The sequence below is a fragment of the Lithobates pipiens genome, unplaced genomic scaffold (assembly GCF_037356315.1).
Source record: "Lithobates pipiens isolate NorthernLeopardFrog02 unplaced genomic scaffold, aLitPip1_a1.2 Scaffold_22, whole genome shotgun sequence".
NCBI classification, from domain to species: Eukaryota; Metazoa; Chordata; class Amphibia; order Anura; family Ranidae; genus Lithobates; species Lithobates pipiens.
In genome coordinates this window covers 4,525,637-4,545,548 of record NW_027507784.1, presented here as the reverse complement: position 1 = coordinate 4,545,548, position 19,912 = coordinate 4,525,637, and the positions used below count along the sequence as shown (strand labels likewise).

Sequence of the window (19,912 nt, the reverse complement as noted above, 5' to 3'; positions counted from 1 at the left end):
GGGGGGAGCGGAGAGGATGATTTGGGCGATATTTGCAGATGAGGTTGGTGATGTAGCTGGAGGCAATATTGTGGATGGCGTTGTATGTTGTGATTAGTATTTTGCATTTTATATGGTGGGGTAGGAGAATAACCAAAGCCCTCAAGGACATTGAGGTTGACACTATCCTTAGCTACCTACCCCCAGCCACCTACTACTCTTGTGGTTTGGGAGGCATCAAACACATCTTCGGCCCCAATGTTCCCACAGGATTCATACTCCTTCTCCTCCTGTGCCTGCTGTGTCCTCACAGGGTTAGCATCTTGAAACAGTGATCCCCTTGTGCCCTATACATAATGCCATGCAGTGTGTGCTCCAGCAGAAACAGTGTCGCTGATGCATGCATCCTCACAACGCACCTTTTTTTGTCACTTCCTCGAATAGTGCCAATACAAGTCATGCATCCTGCATCATCAGCCATTGGCATGGCTCTACTGCCATTGGCAAACCTAGCGCTACTGTGCCTTGTCATCATGCCATCATACAAAATGAAAGGCTAATTTCAATGAAAGTGTATTGAAGATATAATCAGTTTTTTGTGATAAAATCAAGTTTGAAAGAAATCTTCTGCTAACCCATGATAATGATGACCAATGGAGGAGAACGGTTCTTTTATCCTTTTTTTTTGGTTTGGTAGAAGGTAATCGGAAATCACATTTTTACATTTCTCTGCAGACTAGATGAATGAGTTTGCATTTACACAGAATTTTTTTTTTTTATTCCCAATTTGCAGATTCATTGGGACCCCAAAATTAAATTCACTCATCCTATGATACATTCCATATTTCTCAGTACTTCTAATATTATCTGATCAGTATCCTCTGCTCTCTTTAGATGCTTCAACACATATATGTAAAGCAGACGAGGAATGGCAGCTGAGGAACCAACAATATGGATGTTTTTGCAAAGATCCGTATAAAGTCACCGGTATGTTACGCAAGAATTTTAAGAGTTGCCCCAATTTTTCTAAATATTTCATAGTTGAAGTCCTCTAGTGTTAATAAACCATTTAAAGTTTAACCCCAGCTTTGGATAGACTCAAGAATATTAAAAATATCAGTTGGGTTTTTATTGCTGTTGGTGACACCACTGTGGAGTAGAGATGAGAGAACTTCTAAGCCCTTGTACACACGGGTCGGACATTCCGACAACAAAATCTTTTGTCCAAAACTGGTGTTGCATACACACGGTCAGACAAAGTTGTCGGAAAATCCGATCGTTCGTAACGTGATGACGTTATTTTGTTACAACGGGACTACGTTCAGGCTAGTAGCCAATAGCTTTGGTCTCGTAATTTGATCTGAGCATGTGTAGCACTTTGTCCGATCGGAATTCTCTACAAACGATCGGACCATGTTGTCGGAAAATTTTATAGCCCAGCTCTAAAACTTTATCGGTCGGATATTCCGATGGAAACAGTCTGATGGAGCCCACACACGGTCGGATTATCCGACAACACGGTCCGATCGGACATTTTCTGTCGGAATATCCGACCTTGTGTACAAGGGCTAATATGTTCAATTGGTTGTAGTTTGACCAAAATTTTTTAATATTTCCAAACCTCTGAATTTCTAAACCAGTCTTCATAAAGGTTGCATTACAGGGCAGTCATTTTTACAAAATTGGGCAGAAAAATTGTGGGAAACTCCTGTCGGCCTCACATGATGGGATGATGTGGGAGCTGCTTCCCATCAGAATTTAGACAAAAATGGGATGCCTGGTAAAGCTGGTAGTCATGCTAGGAAAACAGTCCAACCTAGTGGGACTGGCGGTCAAGATAAGGAAGAGTTGGAACTGGTAACCAGCTTTACAAAGGGTGAAACCTGGTGGGACTAGCACTCAAGCGAAGGAGGGGAGGGACATGTTGGGACTGTAGCTAATCTAAGGAAGGTTGGAACCTAGTAAGACTCATAGTTATTCTATGGAAGGGTGGAACCTGATGGGACTATCAGGTAATCTTATGTAGAATGGAACCTGGTGGGACTGGCAGTCAAGCTCAGGAAGGGTGGAATCTGGTGGAACTGGCAATCAAGCTTAGGATGCCCAGGCAGCAGTAGAAGGGCATATAAGGCACAAACAGCCTTTGGTCCCTTTTTCCTAGAAGCCTTTTGGAAATAAAATTGAAGTTTGTATATGGCACAAGACATCAGAACTCATGGAATTCAGTTAGACTTTAACCCCAAACCAAACCAAAGTACCTCCTAACCCATAGGAATACATTGTGCTGCTCTCACTGCAGGTCTGATATGAGGTTTGAAAGGTATAAATGTAGACTTAAAGTAGAATTTCAGCTTGAACCTAACTAGTCTTTTCAACTGCTACCCCCCCCCCCCCAAAAAAAAAAAATCTATGCTTGCTAACCTGTGTATCAAAGATGAACTGTAAATACTTACCTATTTACATTATGCTGTGGTCCAGTCATGCAATGCTGTGTGTCAGCCAATGGCATCAGCAGGGGTTTGGAAAGAGAGTTCTGGCAACTGTCGTTAAATCCTGCAGTGGTGATGCCCCCCATAGGCTTCAATAGTCAATCTGTTGCCAGTGTCTCCTTCTCTTCCCTGCTGCTGCCTGACCCAAGGGAACCGGGTCACGTGACCGTACTGAAGCAGCCTGGAAATAGGTAAGTACCGTATATACATCTTTCTTACACAGGTTAGTAAGTATAGGTGTTAGGAGAGGGGGGGGGGGAGTTCTGAAACTAGTTAGTAACCAATTCAAGACCAGGTCTATTTGTGACATTTGTTATTTACAAGTTAAAATCCGTATTTTTAGCTAGAAAATCACTTCTCTTTTATCAGAGAATAAAATGGCGGTTGTTGCAATATTTTATGTCACGCGGTATTTGCGCAGCCATCTTTCAAACGCATTTGATTTGGGAAAAAAATACTTTTTTTTGAATATTAAAATGTAAGAAAACAGTAAAGCTAGCCCAATTTTTTTGTATAATGATGGTGAAAGAGGATGTTATGCTGTGTAAATAGATAACCTAACCTAACATGTCGCGCTTTAAAATTGTGCAATGGTGAAAAACTACCGTACTTTAAAATCTCCACAGGTGATGATTTCATTTTTTTTCCTTATTTTTTATTTTTTTTCTTGGACTTTCCGATCATGTGTACACAAGTCCGTCGCACAAAAGTCCATGCATGCTCGAGATCAAGTACGAGCTGGAAGTGCTCGGTCTGGTAAAACTAGCTTTCGTAATGGAGATGTCACATCGGCTCGCGCATACGTCTTGTAGGTCACTACGCTCATAATTGTTGGCCAACATTTGTGTGACCGTGTGTATGCAAGACAAGTTGGAGCCGACAACCTTCGAACAAAAATCTATGGTTTTGTTGTTGGAAAGTCCGTTCGTGTGAACGGGGCATACGTTCTTAAAGTAAATGGAAATCCAAGCATTAAAATACCATCTACTGTAAGCTTCACTGTGTACTATGCAATAATATGAAGTCACCCCGAAAGTTATTTCAAACTTTTCAGCTCCTCCCTCTTTACGCATTTCTACATTTAATTCCATCATCCTGGGAATTCTTCACGTTGGCTGTCATTATTTGTGGAATATACACCGGGGGGCCCCTGAAAGATAATAAAGTAAATCCACATTCCATTTAAAGCTTTGTCACAGGTTGTTCCTGATCTGAGCTGCGAATCGTTCGAGATGAGAGCCGCCTTCCACAAATGTCAGTTTAATGATCTGAACATTTACTTCAATCAGAGTCACGTGAAGGATACCGCCTGCCTCCGCTTCCAGGATGACCCCGTCACAAATACCTTCTCAGTCCTGGTCCCTCTAAAAATCGGAGTCTGCAAAGCCCTGTCTTATGTAAGTATTCTCCGACGCTGCTATTATTGTTACCCAAAATATTTCTCTATCTGTTAATTTGCATTGGTGAATCTTATTAATCACAGGGGGTCAATTCACTAACGTTTACCGCATGTGATGACGCAGTCACGTGACTCATTTTCATAAATGATCACATGCAGTAAATTAAGTCCTTTCCTTGTGATGTCTCCGGCCCAGCATGCACCGGTCCATGATGTCACAAGGGGGCATGACCACCAGGTGGCCCCTCCCCTTCCCTATATAATAACTTACACATGGTTGAGCAGGCAGAGTGAGGGAGCGTTCACCAGGAGCCAAACTTTTTTCTTTCTTTTTTTTGTTCTTTTTTTCGGGTCAAGGATGTGGCAGGCATCGTGATTGTCAATGAATCTACATGGTGGGGGGAGGGTGACATTTAGGAAAAGCATAGTAATATGGGTAGGTGATAATTTCAAGAAGGCACCAACATGGCTGTGGAGGTGGATGAGGCTGGAAAAGCAGACGGTGAGGTTTTTGCTGTTATGCGCTCATAGATATGCAAGGAGCCGACCCCGTCCATGTGTCTCAGAGAACATATAAACTGGCTAAAAAAAATAGGTAAAAAAATATAATAATAATTATATTAATATAATATAATAATAATAATCATAACTAGAAACTGCATTTCCTGGAGAAAATGCATGGGAATGATGAATAGCATCAAAATTGCCCCATCAGAATTGCCCCATCAAAACTGCCTCATCATATGCCTCTATAATAAATCAGTACATGGTGTGGTGTGTCTGTGCTCTCCCCCGGGCTCTGTAATCTGAGATGCTCCAGCCGCCTCCCCCCACGACCCATCACTGTTTATAAGAAGCTTTGGTAACCATGTAAACAAAAAAAGACAACAAAAGCCTGGATGCCCTAAATTTAATGACATTTTCTGAAATGATCACTAAACTTAAACAGCTTTATAACAAAAACTGTAAAAGGTATCTAACTGAAAAGATAGAGACAGATAGCTGAATATTTTGTGAACATTTTAACGTTTGTTTGGCGTCTGTAGGTGAAAGTATGAAGGAGCTGAAACTTTTGGCAGAGGAAGATTTTAAGGATTTTAAGCATGCTCTCATTGACTTCAATGTTAAAAAAAAAAGTGTTAAAAAGCTTAATATTTCAGCCAGAGCTCCGCTGAGGCCTTCTTGCATCCGCCGCAATCCGGACCCCTAACGCCGCAGACCGGACTCTCTTCAGGCTGCAGGCCCCGCTGGTACTCCCCGCTGCCATCTGGGGGTCGTTCGGCGCTTCTCCGGGCGGTCCACGAGCTCCGGTCCGTCCCGGGCCTACCGCCCACACGTGAGGCGCTCCGCCGCCATCTTGCGGCCTACCTGGCTCCCGGAGCAGCTGGACATCCCTCGGCTCCGTGGGGGTCCCTCTCCCTTAGCATCCACCTAGCGGTGCATACCTGCCCTGGTCCGGTGCCCGTACGTAGCGCATTACAGGCGCCTGGAGGTCTGGGGCCTAGCGTTCCACTACAGCAAACGGCGGCCATCTTGGTACACCCGGTGCAGGCCTCAGCCCTCCGTCTGCACTTCTGAGGCTGAAAACCACTTACAACTGTACACCCCCTCTGAATTCTGCTCTCCCAAGCGTTGTGGGTCAACATTGGAACCGGAATGGGCCTCCCCAGCCCCATCGGCAAGTATTAACCCTCAGACAGAGCGGTTTTGGAGCTACCTGGGCCTATTGTGTCTTCCCTGCCACCGCTTTGCTTCACTTCTTCACCTCCAACATATGCGGTTCGCAGGGCTCCTTGCTACAATTATTGCACCAGTGATCCCGGGGCTTGCGGTGAGTGCGGCAAAAACCCCCTCCCCCCCCCCGGCCGTAGACTGTTTCCTGGCACCCTAACCCCCCTATTGGCGGTTCTTTCTGGGGGGTGCCCCCTACTACCGGCCACTTTGGAACCGGCTGCTGCCGGACGGTTCTATCAATCAGAAGCACAGCAGCCCTCAGCTTTCCCAAGGACTGCCTCATGACATTTTGCTAATTGCTGCTGCTTCGCTGCACCGCAACCCTATACAGCAGCGACGCACGCACCTAGTTTTCAAATGATTTTCTAAGACCCCAGAGTAGCTCCGTTCGGGACTTCAATCTATCTCAGAGGTATTCCTGCACCACGTTTCACCTCATCCACATTTTTTCCTTTCCCCCTTACCTCATCTTCTAACCCGCTGAGCCTTAGTGTATGCCGTCTAAAAAAAAGAAGGCACGGAGCACCGCCCAAAAGACTCTCACACAATACCTTCTCCGCTCTCAAGAACATTCTAGCATGGAGCGTGCGGGGTCGGTTGACGGGCGCCTCTCCCCGGACCCGGCCTCCCCGCCTCGCTTATTGGGCCCTACCTCTCCTGCTCCCTTGTCGGATAAAAGAACTCCCAGTGCCCTTTCAAAAGCGGATCTGGAGGACAGTCTGGACTCCATGTACAATAGATTGGCATCCAAGTTTCAATCAGAACTTCAGAAAACTTCTCATGCACTTTCACAGGAAATCTCGGCCCTTGGAGCAAGGACTGAAAGGCTAGAGACTAAACATGACGAGTTGGCGATAGCTCATAATGACCTCAGCCGGGAACACGAAACCCTTTCCTCCACGGTCCAACTTCTACAGTCTCAAATAGAAGACCTCGACAACAGAAATAGACGTAACAATCTGCGTATCCGTGGCATCCCGGAGTCCGAATCTGAGCTTATTCCGGTAGTTATCAGGTTGTTTAAGTCCTTGCTCCCTGAACATGAAGCCACTATGTTCAAATGTGATCGGATACATAGAGCTCTACGCCCTAAACCCCCGGAGGACAAACCTCCCAGAGACATCATTCTCTGCATGAAGGACTTTCTGGTCAAAGAGGAGATTCTGAGAGCAGCTCGTAACAAACAGAGGATCACTCTCGATGACAAAGTTATCCAAATTTTCCCAGATATCGCACCTGCGACCTTGGAGCGTAGAAGGAACCTAAAGGAGATAACCACTGTCCTGCAGTCAGCCCGCATCAGATACCGGTGGGGGTTCCCGTTTCGTCTTGTGATTCCACATAACGGCTCGACATACTCTGCTACCTCGGTCCTGGAGGGTCAGGAGATCCTGGTGAAGCTGGGACTTTTGGACGCCTCGGCGGTTCGCAGACTGCCCTCCACTCCCAGAGCTACACCTATTTGGCAAACCCCTCCGACCAGAAGAGACAGACGCAGGATCAGATATGGTGCAGATGATCGAGTGGAAGATAGTCCTCGATGATGTTGTTTTGCTCCCCTTTATCTGAAGGCTCAGACTGTGGTTTGCTATAAGTTCTCAATGGCTGTTTATATTCTGCTCTTGTTTATATGTTACAGGGTAGTGTGTTTTTAAGTTTCTGGTTTTATACTGTTTCCCCCTCTTGGCTCCCACTTGCTCCACGCCTCCGTCCTATCGGGGGACGGTGGAGCTGGTCGGAGAGAGGGGCCTTATGTGTTCTAGGTTCTTCCTACCCATTCCACCAGCCATTTACAAGTCCCTAGGAGCTGTTGTATGGCTCCCCTTTCCAGTGGTTGGTTGCTTCTTTGGTGGGCACCCCCTACCATTGCGCAACCCTACTGGTCACGAGACCTTGTTGTCTCGGTGTTTGATCGTTATTTTGGTGTGGCTATGTTTCCCCACACGCTATTATACTTAGCTTTAATGGTGGGCCCCAGGCCCTTCTTGGGCTTTGGGCCTTCTTCTTTTGATGCATATTCCCCTTTTCTATGTCTTTTGATTTTCTCCCTTCTAGGTCGATCATATTCCTTGTTCTATGCTCATACAATCGCTCAGACATCTTTTATACTCAAGATTGGTATTTTCCCTATACACTTGTTTTTATTGCACTGTGTCTTATTTTTCTATTATCCCGCAGATGATATGAGGGTCCCCCTGCGTTTCTGGCGCTTGTTGGACGAGTATTCCCCGAGGGTTTCCCTTTCTCCCCCTGCCACCATATCTGACCTCTCCACTATAGTTGTCCTTCTTTTTTATTTGCCATGGCAATAACTTGTGTTTCCCATAATGTCAAGGGATTTAATTCACCATCCAAAAGGCGTAAAGCCTTCTCCTTTTATAAAAGCCTTGGAGCTAAAATCATTCTACTCCAAGAAACACATTTCTCCCGCTCCTCTCACCCTAAATTTTTCCATAAAGACTTCCCTCAAGCCTTTTACTCGCTCCACTCGTCCAAGACCAGGGGTGCCGCCATTCTCCTTCACTCCTCCCTCCCTATGGAGGTCAAGCATATATTTAGAGACCCCGAGAGCCGCTATGTTATTATTCAGGGTGTGGTCCACAACAGAGAACTTACTATTGCTAGTATTTACGCACCCAACGAGGGATCGGCCACGTTCTTTGGGTCCTTTTTTGAGAAAATTGCTCAATACCACTCCCCTCACTTAATAGTAGGTGGTGATTTTAATTCAGTTGCCAACGCCACTCTTGACCGTTCATCAACACCAATCACTTCTAGAGCCTTCCCGAAATCGCTCTCCAGGGGCCTACGTGAACTGCAACTCACTGACACCTGGAGAGCTCACAACATAGGCTGCAGAGAATACACTTTCTTCTCCCACCCGCACAACAGTTATGCGAGGTTAGACTACATTTACTCCACTCCAATTATTCTTGCTAACTCGATGGAGGCCTCCATCCACCCCTGTGTTTGGTCCGATCATCAGGCAACTTCCTTTACTACAGGGTTCATTAGGCTCGCTCCCACGCCTCACTCCTGGAGATTGAATGAATCCCTTCTCTCGGACTCAGGGGTGGAGGCCCAGGTAACTCAATCTCTGGAGGAGTATTTTTCCTTGAATGCCCGCCCGGACATGCAACCTTCGACCCTCTGGATGGCGCATAAAGCCGTCATCAGGGGACGACTTATTAGTCTTTCCGCAGCCCGGAATAGAGCCAATAGACTTAGGATAGTGGAACTAACCAGAGAATTAGATCATCTATACAAAGACGCATCCTCGTTGCACTTGGACTCGTCCAGGCGCTCCATAGATCAGAAGCGCCTGGAACTCGACTCCTTGTTGTCCTCCAAGGTTGAGAAGACGCTACGCTGGGCCAAGGCTCGCAGTTTGCTATTCAACAACTCTGCCTCGACTTCGTTTGCTAGGAAGTTGTCTAGCACACTTCGGCCGCCTCACGTCTACCGGCTATCTAATAGTGAGGGTTTTGTATCGTCACATTCCAAGGAGGTTCTCAAGATCTTTGAGCAATTCTACTCTAAACTCCTAGAAGCCCCCTGCACCCTTCCTTCTCTTGATGACCTATCCTGGTTGCAAGACATCCCTCTCCCAACGCTCTCCCCCTCACAAGTGGAGGCGTTGAATGCCCCCTTTACTGTTCCGGAAATCTTAGGGGTTCTCAAGTCACTGAAGTTGGGTTCGGCCCCGGGTCCGGACGGCTTTTCGGCCCTCTATTACAAAAAATTCTCCATGATTTTAGCCCCCAGAATGATGCAACTTTTCAACTCGATTCTACTAGGTGGTAGCTTCCCAGAGGAAATGCTGTTAGCCAACATGTCACTGATCCCTAAACCCAATAAGAATCATAATTTACCTCAAAACTTTAGGCCAATTTCGGTTATAAATAATGATATCAAAGTATTTAGCAGAATCTTAGCTGACAGACTAGCAAAATTTATCCCTTCTCTAATTTCCCCCTTCCAATCTGGGTTTATTCCGCATCGTTTTATCACTGACAATATACGCCTTGCCTCCAATGTTATCCAAGATGCCAACCTTTTTTCTCGTAAGCTCCTCCTGTTGAGTTTAGACATACAGAAGGCATTTGACAGTGTTACATGGAACTATTTAGACACACTTTTGCCTCTCATGGGCTTTCAGGGTAACTTTCTAGCAGGATTCCAAGCCCTCTACAATAATCCTATGACTCGCATTAAGTTGCCCGGCTGTAACTCGGAATTCTTTCCCATAGGTAAAGGCACTAGACAGGGGTGCCCCCTTTCCCCTTTGATCTTTGCCCTAGCCCTGGAGCCCCTCGCAATTGCTCTCCTTAGACATCCTGATATTGCTGGTTACACTAAGGGGTCCGAAACGTATAAATTTTGCATGTATGCAGATGATGTTTTGATGTTTATTACTAACCCTCATGTCTCCCTCCCTAATCTTTTCTTGACTCTGTCTCATTTTGCGAAAATCTCTGGCCTGTCCATTAATGTGTCTAAATCTGTAGCCCTCCCTATAGGCTTTACACCAGATGATTTGGCTCTTATTAAACAAAACTACTCATTTACTTGGGCCTCCACCCACATTTCTTATCTGGGGGTTGGTCTACCCGGGAATTTCGGGGACCTCTTTGGGGTCAATTATCCCCCACTGATTAGCAAACTCAAAAACACCCTGAAAAGTTGGCTCTCTTTACGTATCCCCTTTATAGGTCGAATCACTGCCCTGAAAATGGTCATCCTACCCAGGCTGCTATATCTATTTCGCTCTCTACCGGTTAAGCTCCCCAAGAGCTTTCTCCTTGACCTTCAATCTCATTTCAATAGGTTTGTTTGGAACAATAGACCTCCCAGGTTTGCGAGAGGGGTACTTTATAGATCTACGAAAAATGGTGGGCTGGGGGTGCCTCAGATTTGGTTGTACTACCTTGCCTGTAGATTTACTCAACAGGCACAGTGGTCGATCCCTAATTCTAAAGTCCCCTGGGTGAGGTTTGAGGGTGACTCGATCACTCCATTCTATCTCCCCGGCCTTATGTGGTCAACTAATCATCCTCTCCTGACTCTAGCCACGCGCAATACTATAGTGGCGGATTGCCTCCAACTGTGGCACCGCTTTAAGCAGAGTTACGACAGCACCCTGGGACGCTCTTTAGGGGCCTCCTTCCTGGGTGACCCTAGGTTCCCCCAGGCTTATCTCCATCCTGAATCTTTTGATATTTGGGTCCGTTGTGGGCTTACCCAGTTGAAGGACTTTGTGACGGGCTCTGGCTTTGCTCAATTTTCGACTCTGCAGGCCCAGCACCAACTCCCGGACTCTGAATGCTATAGTTACTTGCAGATCCGCCACTTCTTCCTCTCCCGGTATGGACTCCGTCCTCGGGCACAGCTCACTGTCTTTGAGGACGTGTGTTTCAATTTCCCACGCCAAAAGGGATTGATCTCTCTGATATATAGGGCCCTTGAGGGACATTCGGAGTGCCAATCCCTTCGATATAGAGCTTGCTGGGAGGAGGAGTTGGCTCTGGAGACGGGAGTGGTGGATTGGGAGGAAGGTTGGAACAACATGCGCAAATGCACTAGATCCCTAACTGTTAGGGAGACTGCCATTAAGGTTCTCACTAGATGGTACTACACCCCGGTACGTTTGCACCAGATTTATCCCCTTACATCCCCCAACTGTTTTAGAGGGTGCAGTCGTCCCGGCAACTTTGTACACATTTTTTGGGAATGTGACTTAATTCGCCCTGTCTGGCAGGAGGTCTTAAAGCTGGTGGATGGGTTCGCGGGCCGAACACTGTCCCTCTCTTTTCACCACTGCCTTCTATTCCAGACCCCCCCCGACACCCCTAAACATTTTATAAGACTAGTGCACTCGATCTGTGTTGCTGTACTGTGGACTATTGCTCTTCATTGGAAGTCCCCGTCTATACCTTTAGCACAGGTTTTCACTCGTATTGATCAGGTAATGCTGTCTGAAAAAATCTTTCACACCCTACATGACACTGAACACATCTATGACCTTAAATGGAACCCATGGTTCTTGTTTCGTTTACAGCAGTGATCGCACCTTAGGTTTTTCCTTTTGTTTCTCTTTTCTGTTTGCTTTTTCTCCTCTTTTTCCTTTGTTTCTCTCTGCTCTCCCTCCCCCTTCTCCCTGTCATGATCTTTCTTTCATAATTGGGTTATGATGGTCAGCACGGTTAACCTGTCATTTTCTTTACCATTTTGATTTATGGTTGGAATATAAGACCCATACAGTGTATCATTTATCTATTGTTTGTCCTGCAGGGTTCTGTTATGTGTTTATTACCTTTTGGTAACCTGGTCTTCAACCATTTTATGCCAATGTTGAAATATGCTTCTTTTTGCTGACTTTGTATTTCTGTTGATAACTTTAATAAAACCTCTTTTGAAAACAAAAAAAAAAAGCTTAATATTTTAAAAAAGTATAAATAGTAGAAAAAAAGTTGAAGAAGTCCCATCATCAGCTGAAAGAGCCGAACATTTTAAAAGTTGATTGGCTTTAATAGCTGAAAGTATGCAGAAGTTACGCAGAGCCAAAAAACGTACGGAATAAAAAGATTAATAAATATAAAGACGAATAACAATAGTGGGACTGCTGAAGCATTCCCACTAATAATATCATTATTATTTATATATACAGTATTTTATATATATATATATATATATATATATATATATATATATATATATATATATATATATATATATATATATATATATATATATATATATATATATATTATAATAATCTATTCATGAAAAAACATAAATAAAAAAAATCCTCCAGACGGATGTTAAAATAAAATCCCTCGACTCTATGCCATAGTTGAAGTTGCATGGTCTTTGTTTGGCCTTTGTATGGCGGATGATGGGTGTGATGGGCGAGGAGGACATAGGTGTCGGCACTATTATTATTATTTTTAATTATTGTTTTTTCTTTTTTTAATTTCTGTAAAGGAAACAAATATAACTCATATCACGTATAAGATTGATATCATCATTGATGTGGACACCACCCGAAACCCCCCAGGAAAAACCACTCTGAACATACCCCTGCAGTGTTCCCACACGTTGGATATAATATCCAGTCTGAATACCGTTCCAAATCCTATCATCAGGTAAAAGAAAAAGAAAATCAAAATGTGAGTCTAAAGCCTCGTACATACGATCGGATTTTCCGACGGAATAGACAGACTGTTGGCGTAAAATCCTACCATTTGTACACTCCACCAGACAATTGTAGGCCAACTTTCCGTGGACAAATGTTGGATGGAAGGTTTATAAAATTTCTGTGGACAACGGTCTATTGTTTGGTTTTCCGAGCGTGTGTACACAAGTCTGTCAGACAAAAGTCCAAATTACAAAAACGCATGCTCGGAATCAATGTTCACCAAACACGACATTAGCAGAAGGTGCCCAAAGGGTGGAGTTCAAGAGCTGAAATTCCATGTAGCACGTCACTACGTTTGTGTTTGTTGGACGACAATTGTGTGACGTTTGTATACAAGACAAGTTCCAGGCACACGCCCTTCGGACAAAAGTCCGACGCTCTGTCTGCGGAAAAAAAAATTTGTGTGTATACTCCCATATACATGATTGGACTTTTTAAAACAAACATGCAAATTAGCTGTTTTAAGGCAACAACTGACCGTGTGTACGCTCCATCGGACAAACTTTTTCGGTTTTCATCGGACTTTTGATGGCTGTGTGAACGGACAAACTTTCCGGCAACAAAAGTCCGATGGAGCAAAGTCTGATCATGTGTATACACAAAACCATTGGACTTTACAAGGTTTCTCAGAACCAATGCAAAAGATCAGACAACAATACAGAAGTTGACCAAAGGTGGTGGTAAAGAGCAGAAAAACTACGTGATTTGGTGAAAGTTGACTGAAAAAGTCCTGCCGCGTGTATGCAATACAAGTTCACGGCCAACGCCCTTTGGACAAAAATCCACGGTTGTGTGTGTATGAGGCTTATGAGGCTTTAAGCCTCGTACACACGACTGGATATTCTTCCAGGGATTGTGTGATGAGACTGTTTGCCTAAAATCCGACCGTTAGTATGCTCCATCAGACAATTGTTGTCCAACTTTCCGCCAACAAATGTTGGATGGCAGGCTCGTAAACTTTCACAGGACAATGGTCTGTTGTCAGATTTTCCTACCATCTGTACACAAGTCCGTCACACAAAAGTCCAAAGTGCAAACACGCATGCTCGGAATCAATGCTCACCAAACACGACAGAAGGTGCCCAAAGGGTGGCGCTCAAGAGCTGAAATTCCTCGTAGTACATCACTACATTCGTGTTTGTTGGCCGACAATTGTGTGCCGTTAGTATGCCGTTAGTATGCAAGACAAGTTCCCGACACACGCCCTTCGGACAAAAGTCTGAGGCTCTGTTGGACAGAATTCCGATCGTGTGTACGAGGCTTTAGGATGATGGAAAATGTCTCTGGGGTGCCTGCTTAGTAACTTGGCTCCTGGCTGGATTCACATGAGGAGCTCCATCAAATCTGACCGACCCAACCAAGATTTTCATAGACGATTATCCAGAGAAACTTGAACTAATACATCACAGCAGAAAATACATGTATGGGCTATTTACAAATCATCTTCATAGCCACTCATCCAGAAAATCTTCACGTACATTCGTTCTGTGCTACTTGGGAAAAACTATTTTTTTTTAGGCTATTTTATCTTCTGAAGAAAATTGAGTATTGTCCGTGATACTTTTTTTATTTGCACTAACATACAATTTTTCAGGGCAAGCTTTTGGGGTATGTCCCCTTCTTCAAGGTCCAAGCAGTACTGATTTACAAATTTTTAAGTAGAATGTAAAAACAAAACAAGAAAAAAAAAAAAAACCTCTGAGGGAAAGGAGAGGAAAAAAAAAACACATACAAATCAATGGCAATAAAGATAACAGCAAAGTTAGTGAGATAAGACAGAGGAAGAATTAATCACAGAGGGGGTTGTAAAACTTTAGTATAATGGGTAAGGAAACCTATATCTAAATTCAGGCCATTATTTTTTGTGTCAAAATGAATTATCATTCTTAGTTCAAAGGTTTTCCTTTCCTTTGTTTTACAACCCCCTCTGTGACTAGCACCCCCCCCCCCCCCTCCATTCCATAGCTCTCCCTCTGTCTTATCTCTTATCTCACTATCTCTGCTGTTATCTTTATTGCCATTGATTTGTATGTGTATTTTCCCTCAGAAGTTTTTTTGTTTTTTTTGTTTTTACATTCTACTTAAAAATGTGTAAATCAGTACTGCTTGGACCTTGAAGAAGGGGGCATACCCTGAAAGCTTGTCCTGAAAAATTGTATGTTAGTGCAAATAAAAAAAAGTATCAGGGACAGTACTAAATTTTCTCTGTCACAATTGCACTATTACGGCTACAAACACATTAAGTATTATCTTCTGAATAAATGTTCTTTTTCATTAAAGGCGGTAATAAAAAGCTGCATTATAGACCACTCAATGGAGCTGAGGAGCATACGAAATATACAGTATACTACAATACCAAAAGTATTGGGACACCTGCCTTTACACACATGAACTGTAATGACATCCCAGTCTTAGTCCGGAGGGTTCAATATTGAGTTGGCCCACCCTTTGCGGCCATAACAGTTTCAACTCTTCTGGGAAGGCTGTCCACAAGGTTTAGGAGATGTGTCTATGGGAATGTCTGACCATTCTTCCAGAAGAGCCTTTGTAAGGTCAGGCACTGTTGTTGGATGAGAAGGCCTGGTTCGCCATCTCCACTACAATTTATCCAAAAGGTGTTCTATGGGGGGTTGAGGTCAGGACTTTGTGCAGGCCAGTCAAGTTCCTCCTCCACCGCAAACTCGCTCATCCATGTCTTTATGGACCTTGTTTTGTGCACTGGTGCAAATCATTTGGTGGAGGGGTGATTATGGTGTGTGGGGGGATTATGGTGTTGGGGGGCTGAGGGGGGATTATGGTGTGTGGGGGGGATTATGGGGTGGTGGGTGGCTGGAAGGGGGATTATGGTGATGGTGCGGGGTAGTTTTTCAGGGGTTGGGCTTAGCCCCTTAGTTCCAGTGAAGGGAACTCTTAAGGCGTCAGCACACCAAGACATTTTGGACAATTTCCCGCTCCCAACTTTGTGGGAAGAGTTTGGGGATCGCCCTTTCCTGTTCCAACATGACTCAGAGTCCTGACCTCCACCTCGATAGAACACCTTTGGGATGAGCAGAGAGGAGAGGACTCCAGGGGAGGACACTGGAGCCCGCAACGCTGGGAGATGGCCCCAGCAGCTCCGACCGATGCCCTCACCACATCCACGGTAAGGACAGTGGGTGTTGGAGGCGGCGTGTTGGGAGTGCAGAGCCGTGCCGCACCAAAGAGGCAGGGTGTTTGCGCCCCCCCCAAAAAAAACACCAGCCACCACTGCGTGTGAAAGTCATTTTCCTGTGGTATGATCTTTATTCCGGCCTCTGTTATTTGTCCTACAGTAGTGCAGAGAACTTGTGTATTGCGTTCTTGTCTATAACTAGGATTAAGCCCTTCTACTCTCCCTCCTTCTATCTTCGCCATTCTTTACCCGTTTACCTTTTAGCTGTCATTTACATTATTAGTATTATATATTTAATTGTTGTTTATCATTATTTTGAAATATAGGACTATAACTTACAATTTTTTTGGGAAATTAACGTTCGACGTCCACATGGCTTTGTATAATGGCAACTACACAACTCCATACACGGGATGGGAAGCTGTCCTGTCCACAGAGGAAGTATTGTATGTCGGAGTCTTCTTTCTTGGAGGCACATCTAATTATGTTCTGCTGATGAAGAACTGCTACGCCACCCCAACAAATGATATGAACGACCCTCAGAAATACCAGTTCTTCCAAAGCAGGTAAGCTTAGAAGATCTGTCTACCAGGGAGGTGCGGTGAGGTGAGCGGCTGGAGAGCCACTGGCTGTTATCAGAGCCAGATATACACGGGTTACATACGCCGCCATCTTTAGAGCGAGACCGACAATTCTACCTTTAGAACTCCTCTTTAACCTGTAAAAATGTGTCACCTATGGAGATTTTTAAAGGGGTTGTAAAGGTTTTTTTTTTTTTTTTTTCTTAATATATTCCTTTAACCACTTTCAGACCGGACCATTTTGCTGGTCAAAGACCAGACCACTTTTTGCAATTCGGCACTGCATCGCTTTAACTGACAATTGCGCGGGCGTGCGACATGGCTCCCAAACAAAATAGACGTCCTTTTTTTCCCACAAATAGAGCTTTCTTTTGGTGCTATTTGATCACCCCTGCGGTTTTTATTTTTTGCGCTATAAACAAAAATAGAGCGACAATTTTGAAAAAAACGCATTATTTTTAACTTTTTGTTATAATAAATATCCCCCAAAAATATATATAAAAAAAAACATTTTTTTCCCTCAGTTTAGGCCGATACGTATTCTTCTACATATTTTTGGTAAAAAAAATCGCAATAAGCGATTATTGATTGGTTTGCGCAAAAGTTATAGCGTTTACAAAATAGGGGATAGTTTTATGGCATTTTTATTAATAATTTTTTATTATTTTTTTTTTTACTAGTAATGGCGGCGATCAGCGATTTTTATTGTAACTGCGACATTGTGGGGGACCCATTGGACATTTTTGACAAATTTTTGGGACCATTGTCATTTATACAGCAATCACTGCTATATAAATGCAGTGATTCCTGTGTAAATGACACTGGCAGTGAAGGGGTTAACCAGTGGGTGGCAGTGTACGGGTTAAGTGTTCCTAGGGGTGTGTTACTAACTGTGGGGGGGGTTGTGTTTTCATTTAGTGAACACTGATCTCTGCTCCAATCACATGGAGCAGAGATCAGCATCACTAGTTGCTAGGCAGAATGGAGAAATGTTGTTTACACGGCATTTCCTCCATTCAGCCGTCCCGTGAGATGATCGCAGGTATGCCCACGGTGATCGCGTCCGTGGGTCCCGTGACCAGACTCACCGGGGTCCCGACCAGCGCGGGAGCACGCCGCCGGCGGCACGCTCCCGATGGCAGGGCGGCATTGAAGATTGGACGTACCTGTACGCCAATATGCCTGCCCGTGCCATTTTGTCGACGTACATCGGCGTGCGCTGGTCGGGAAGTGGTTAAGTACTGAAGTTTGGGCGCCATTCCATGAGCATGCACAAGTTTTAAAGTGTGACATGTTAGGTATCTATTTACTCGACGTAACATCATCTTTCACATTTTACAAAAAAATTAGGCTAACTTTACTGTTTTTTTTTTTATTATTAAAAAAAAAAAAACCTTGAGAAAATTTCTGTGCTAATAACGTGCGACATAAAAAGTTGCAACAACCGCCTTTTTTTTTCTCTATTGTGTCTGCTAAATATATATATATATATATATATATATATATATATATATATATATATATATATATAATGTTTGGGGGGTTCTGAGCAGTTTTCCAACAAAGAAATTACTATTTTTTAAAGGTAGCAGAGAAGTGTGAGAATTGGCCTGGGTGGCAAGGGGTTAATTACCATAAGTAATATACAAATAATTATTATATATTTTTTTTAGGGTAATTTTAAAAACTGTACTCAAGCAGGTGGCTTACCAGACAAATTACTAAAGTTTGAAGTTGTAATTTCACAGTAAATAGATAAATAATAAATGATGATTGTGAAGGATCCAATCCCCCACACTCCGCTTGAGTGCTTCCGTCAGTATACCGCTTCCTAAGTCCTGAATATAGAGATCAGATATTCCAACCGCTCACAAGCACAAAACAAGACAACATTTGCTGAGCTGCTCAACATGGACTGATTTATTAGAACCAAAATGACAAGTATTTATAATACAGTAGAAGACTAAAACCTAACCTAATTAGCATGAGCTAATTATCTAATCATTGACCCAGACTAGTTGTCTGCGAGATAAGACTTTTCAGGGTAAGACTTTGTCTCCTAGCTCATGCTAATTAGGTTAGGTTTTAGTCTTCTACTGTATTATAAATACTTGTCTTTGTTGAGCAGCTAAGCAAGTGTCATCTTGTTTTGTGCTTGTGAGCGGTTGGAATATCTGATATCTATATTGAGGCTTAGGAAGCGGTATACTGACGGAAGCACTCAAAGTGTGGAGGATTGGATCCTTCACAATCTTCATTTACATTGGTGGTAGCAGTGGGATTCAGTCTATTGCTAATATGGCAAATACATATCCAGATGTGTGTCTTGGGGGGGACATGGATCTGAATCCAAGTAACACCACCTCGGGGGTCCCCAGGCATACAGCTCACAAAGAGCACCGTTCCCCCAAATGCGAGGGCCCATAATCGCAAGGCAAGAGGCTCGAATTCTGTCCCCTCCAACAGCCTCTGCCCCGGCTAGGTCTGTCACAATGATCTTATAACATATAATATAATAATATATGGTTTGGCTTGAACCTTTTCAGCAGCAGAAGATTCTCGTTCACCTTCTTAGTTGTGTGAGAAAAACATGGGATGGGGGGTAAATCTTATACACATAAACATGTTTTTTCTTGTAGATAAGAGGGTTGGAAGGGAGTATTTGTCTTTTAGACATGCCCCCTTCTATGACACTGCAGTGAGAGGCATGCCTCCACTGCAACTGGGGCCAATAGTACTTTACCATTGGTCCAAGGCTCCAAGCTGTCTATTGAGCTCAGTGCCTCTGACAAGAAGTGAGGAGAGGTTCTGTGAGCTCATCCTGTCAGTCTGCTGCAAACTGAGTGTGCCGCCTTGTATTTATACTGCACGCTCTATATGCAGCTTCTGACAGGCTGTTCAAGGAGTCCCGTATCTCCAGAACCATAGGTCGTAGGAGCCCCAGTGGTGGGGTAGGACTTCAGCTACACAAATTTGGGGTCGCCGAGCTACGACCCTCAAAGCTTGATCCTTTTTTTTTTTGCCTCCCCTGACTGCATGTCCCTGTCATCTACTGCCACCCGAAATTTCCTTTTCCATGACCAGTAGCGGTAGATGAGGGATCTGTAAACCAACCTTGGTTTACTCCCGTAAAAACATGGGCAGCAGACTGGGATCCCCAAAGCAGATGAAAAAGGAGACACATATTGGAAACATGGGTGTAGAGATCTCTCTACCAGTGTCCAGAGACCGGAGAAGCTGCTGGATGGTTCAACCCACCTGTGTCCATCCAAAGCTATAGTACCCGATCTGTTTGGCCTTTCCCTTTACATATGAACCATAATTTACATTGTTCATTTCCTGAATAAAGTATTTTAGTACAATGTGTATGAAATGATTATC

At 44.0% G+C, this 19,912-nt stretch overlaps 1 protein-coding gene across 1 annotated transcript in view; it reads left to right on the top strand.

Annotated features, from left to right (window-relative positions):
• The window catches only part of LOC144000326 (uromodulin-like), a 56,297-nt gene that overhangs the window by 14,577 nt on the left and 21,808 nt on the right, over nt 1–19,912 (top strand). Inside the window, exons 3-6 of the mRNA XM_077494064.1 lie at nt 874–966; nt 3,657–3,865; nt 12,586–12,746; nt 16,277–16,516. Coding sequence (XP_077350190.1) covers nt 874–966; nt 3,657–3,865; nt 12,586–12,746; nt 16,277–16,516 — 703 coding nt within the window. The remainder of the gene's footprint in view (nt 1–873; nt 967–3,656; nt 3,866–12,585; nt 12,747–16,276; nt 16,517–19,912) is intronic.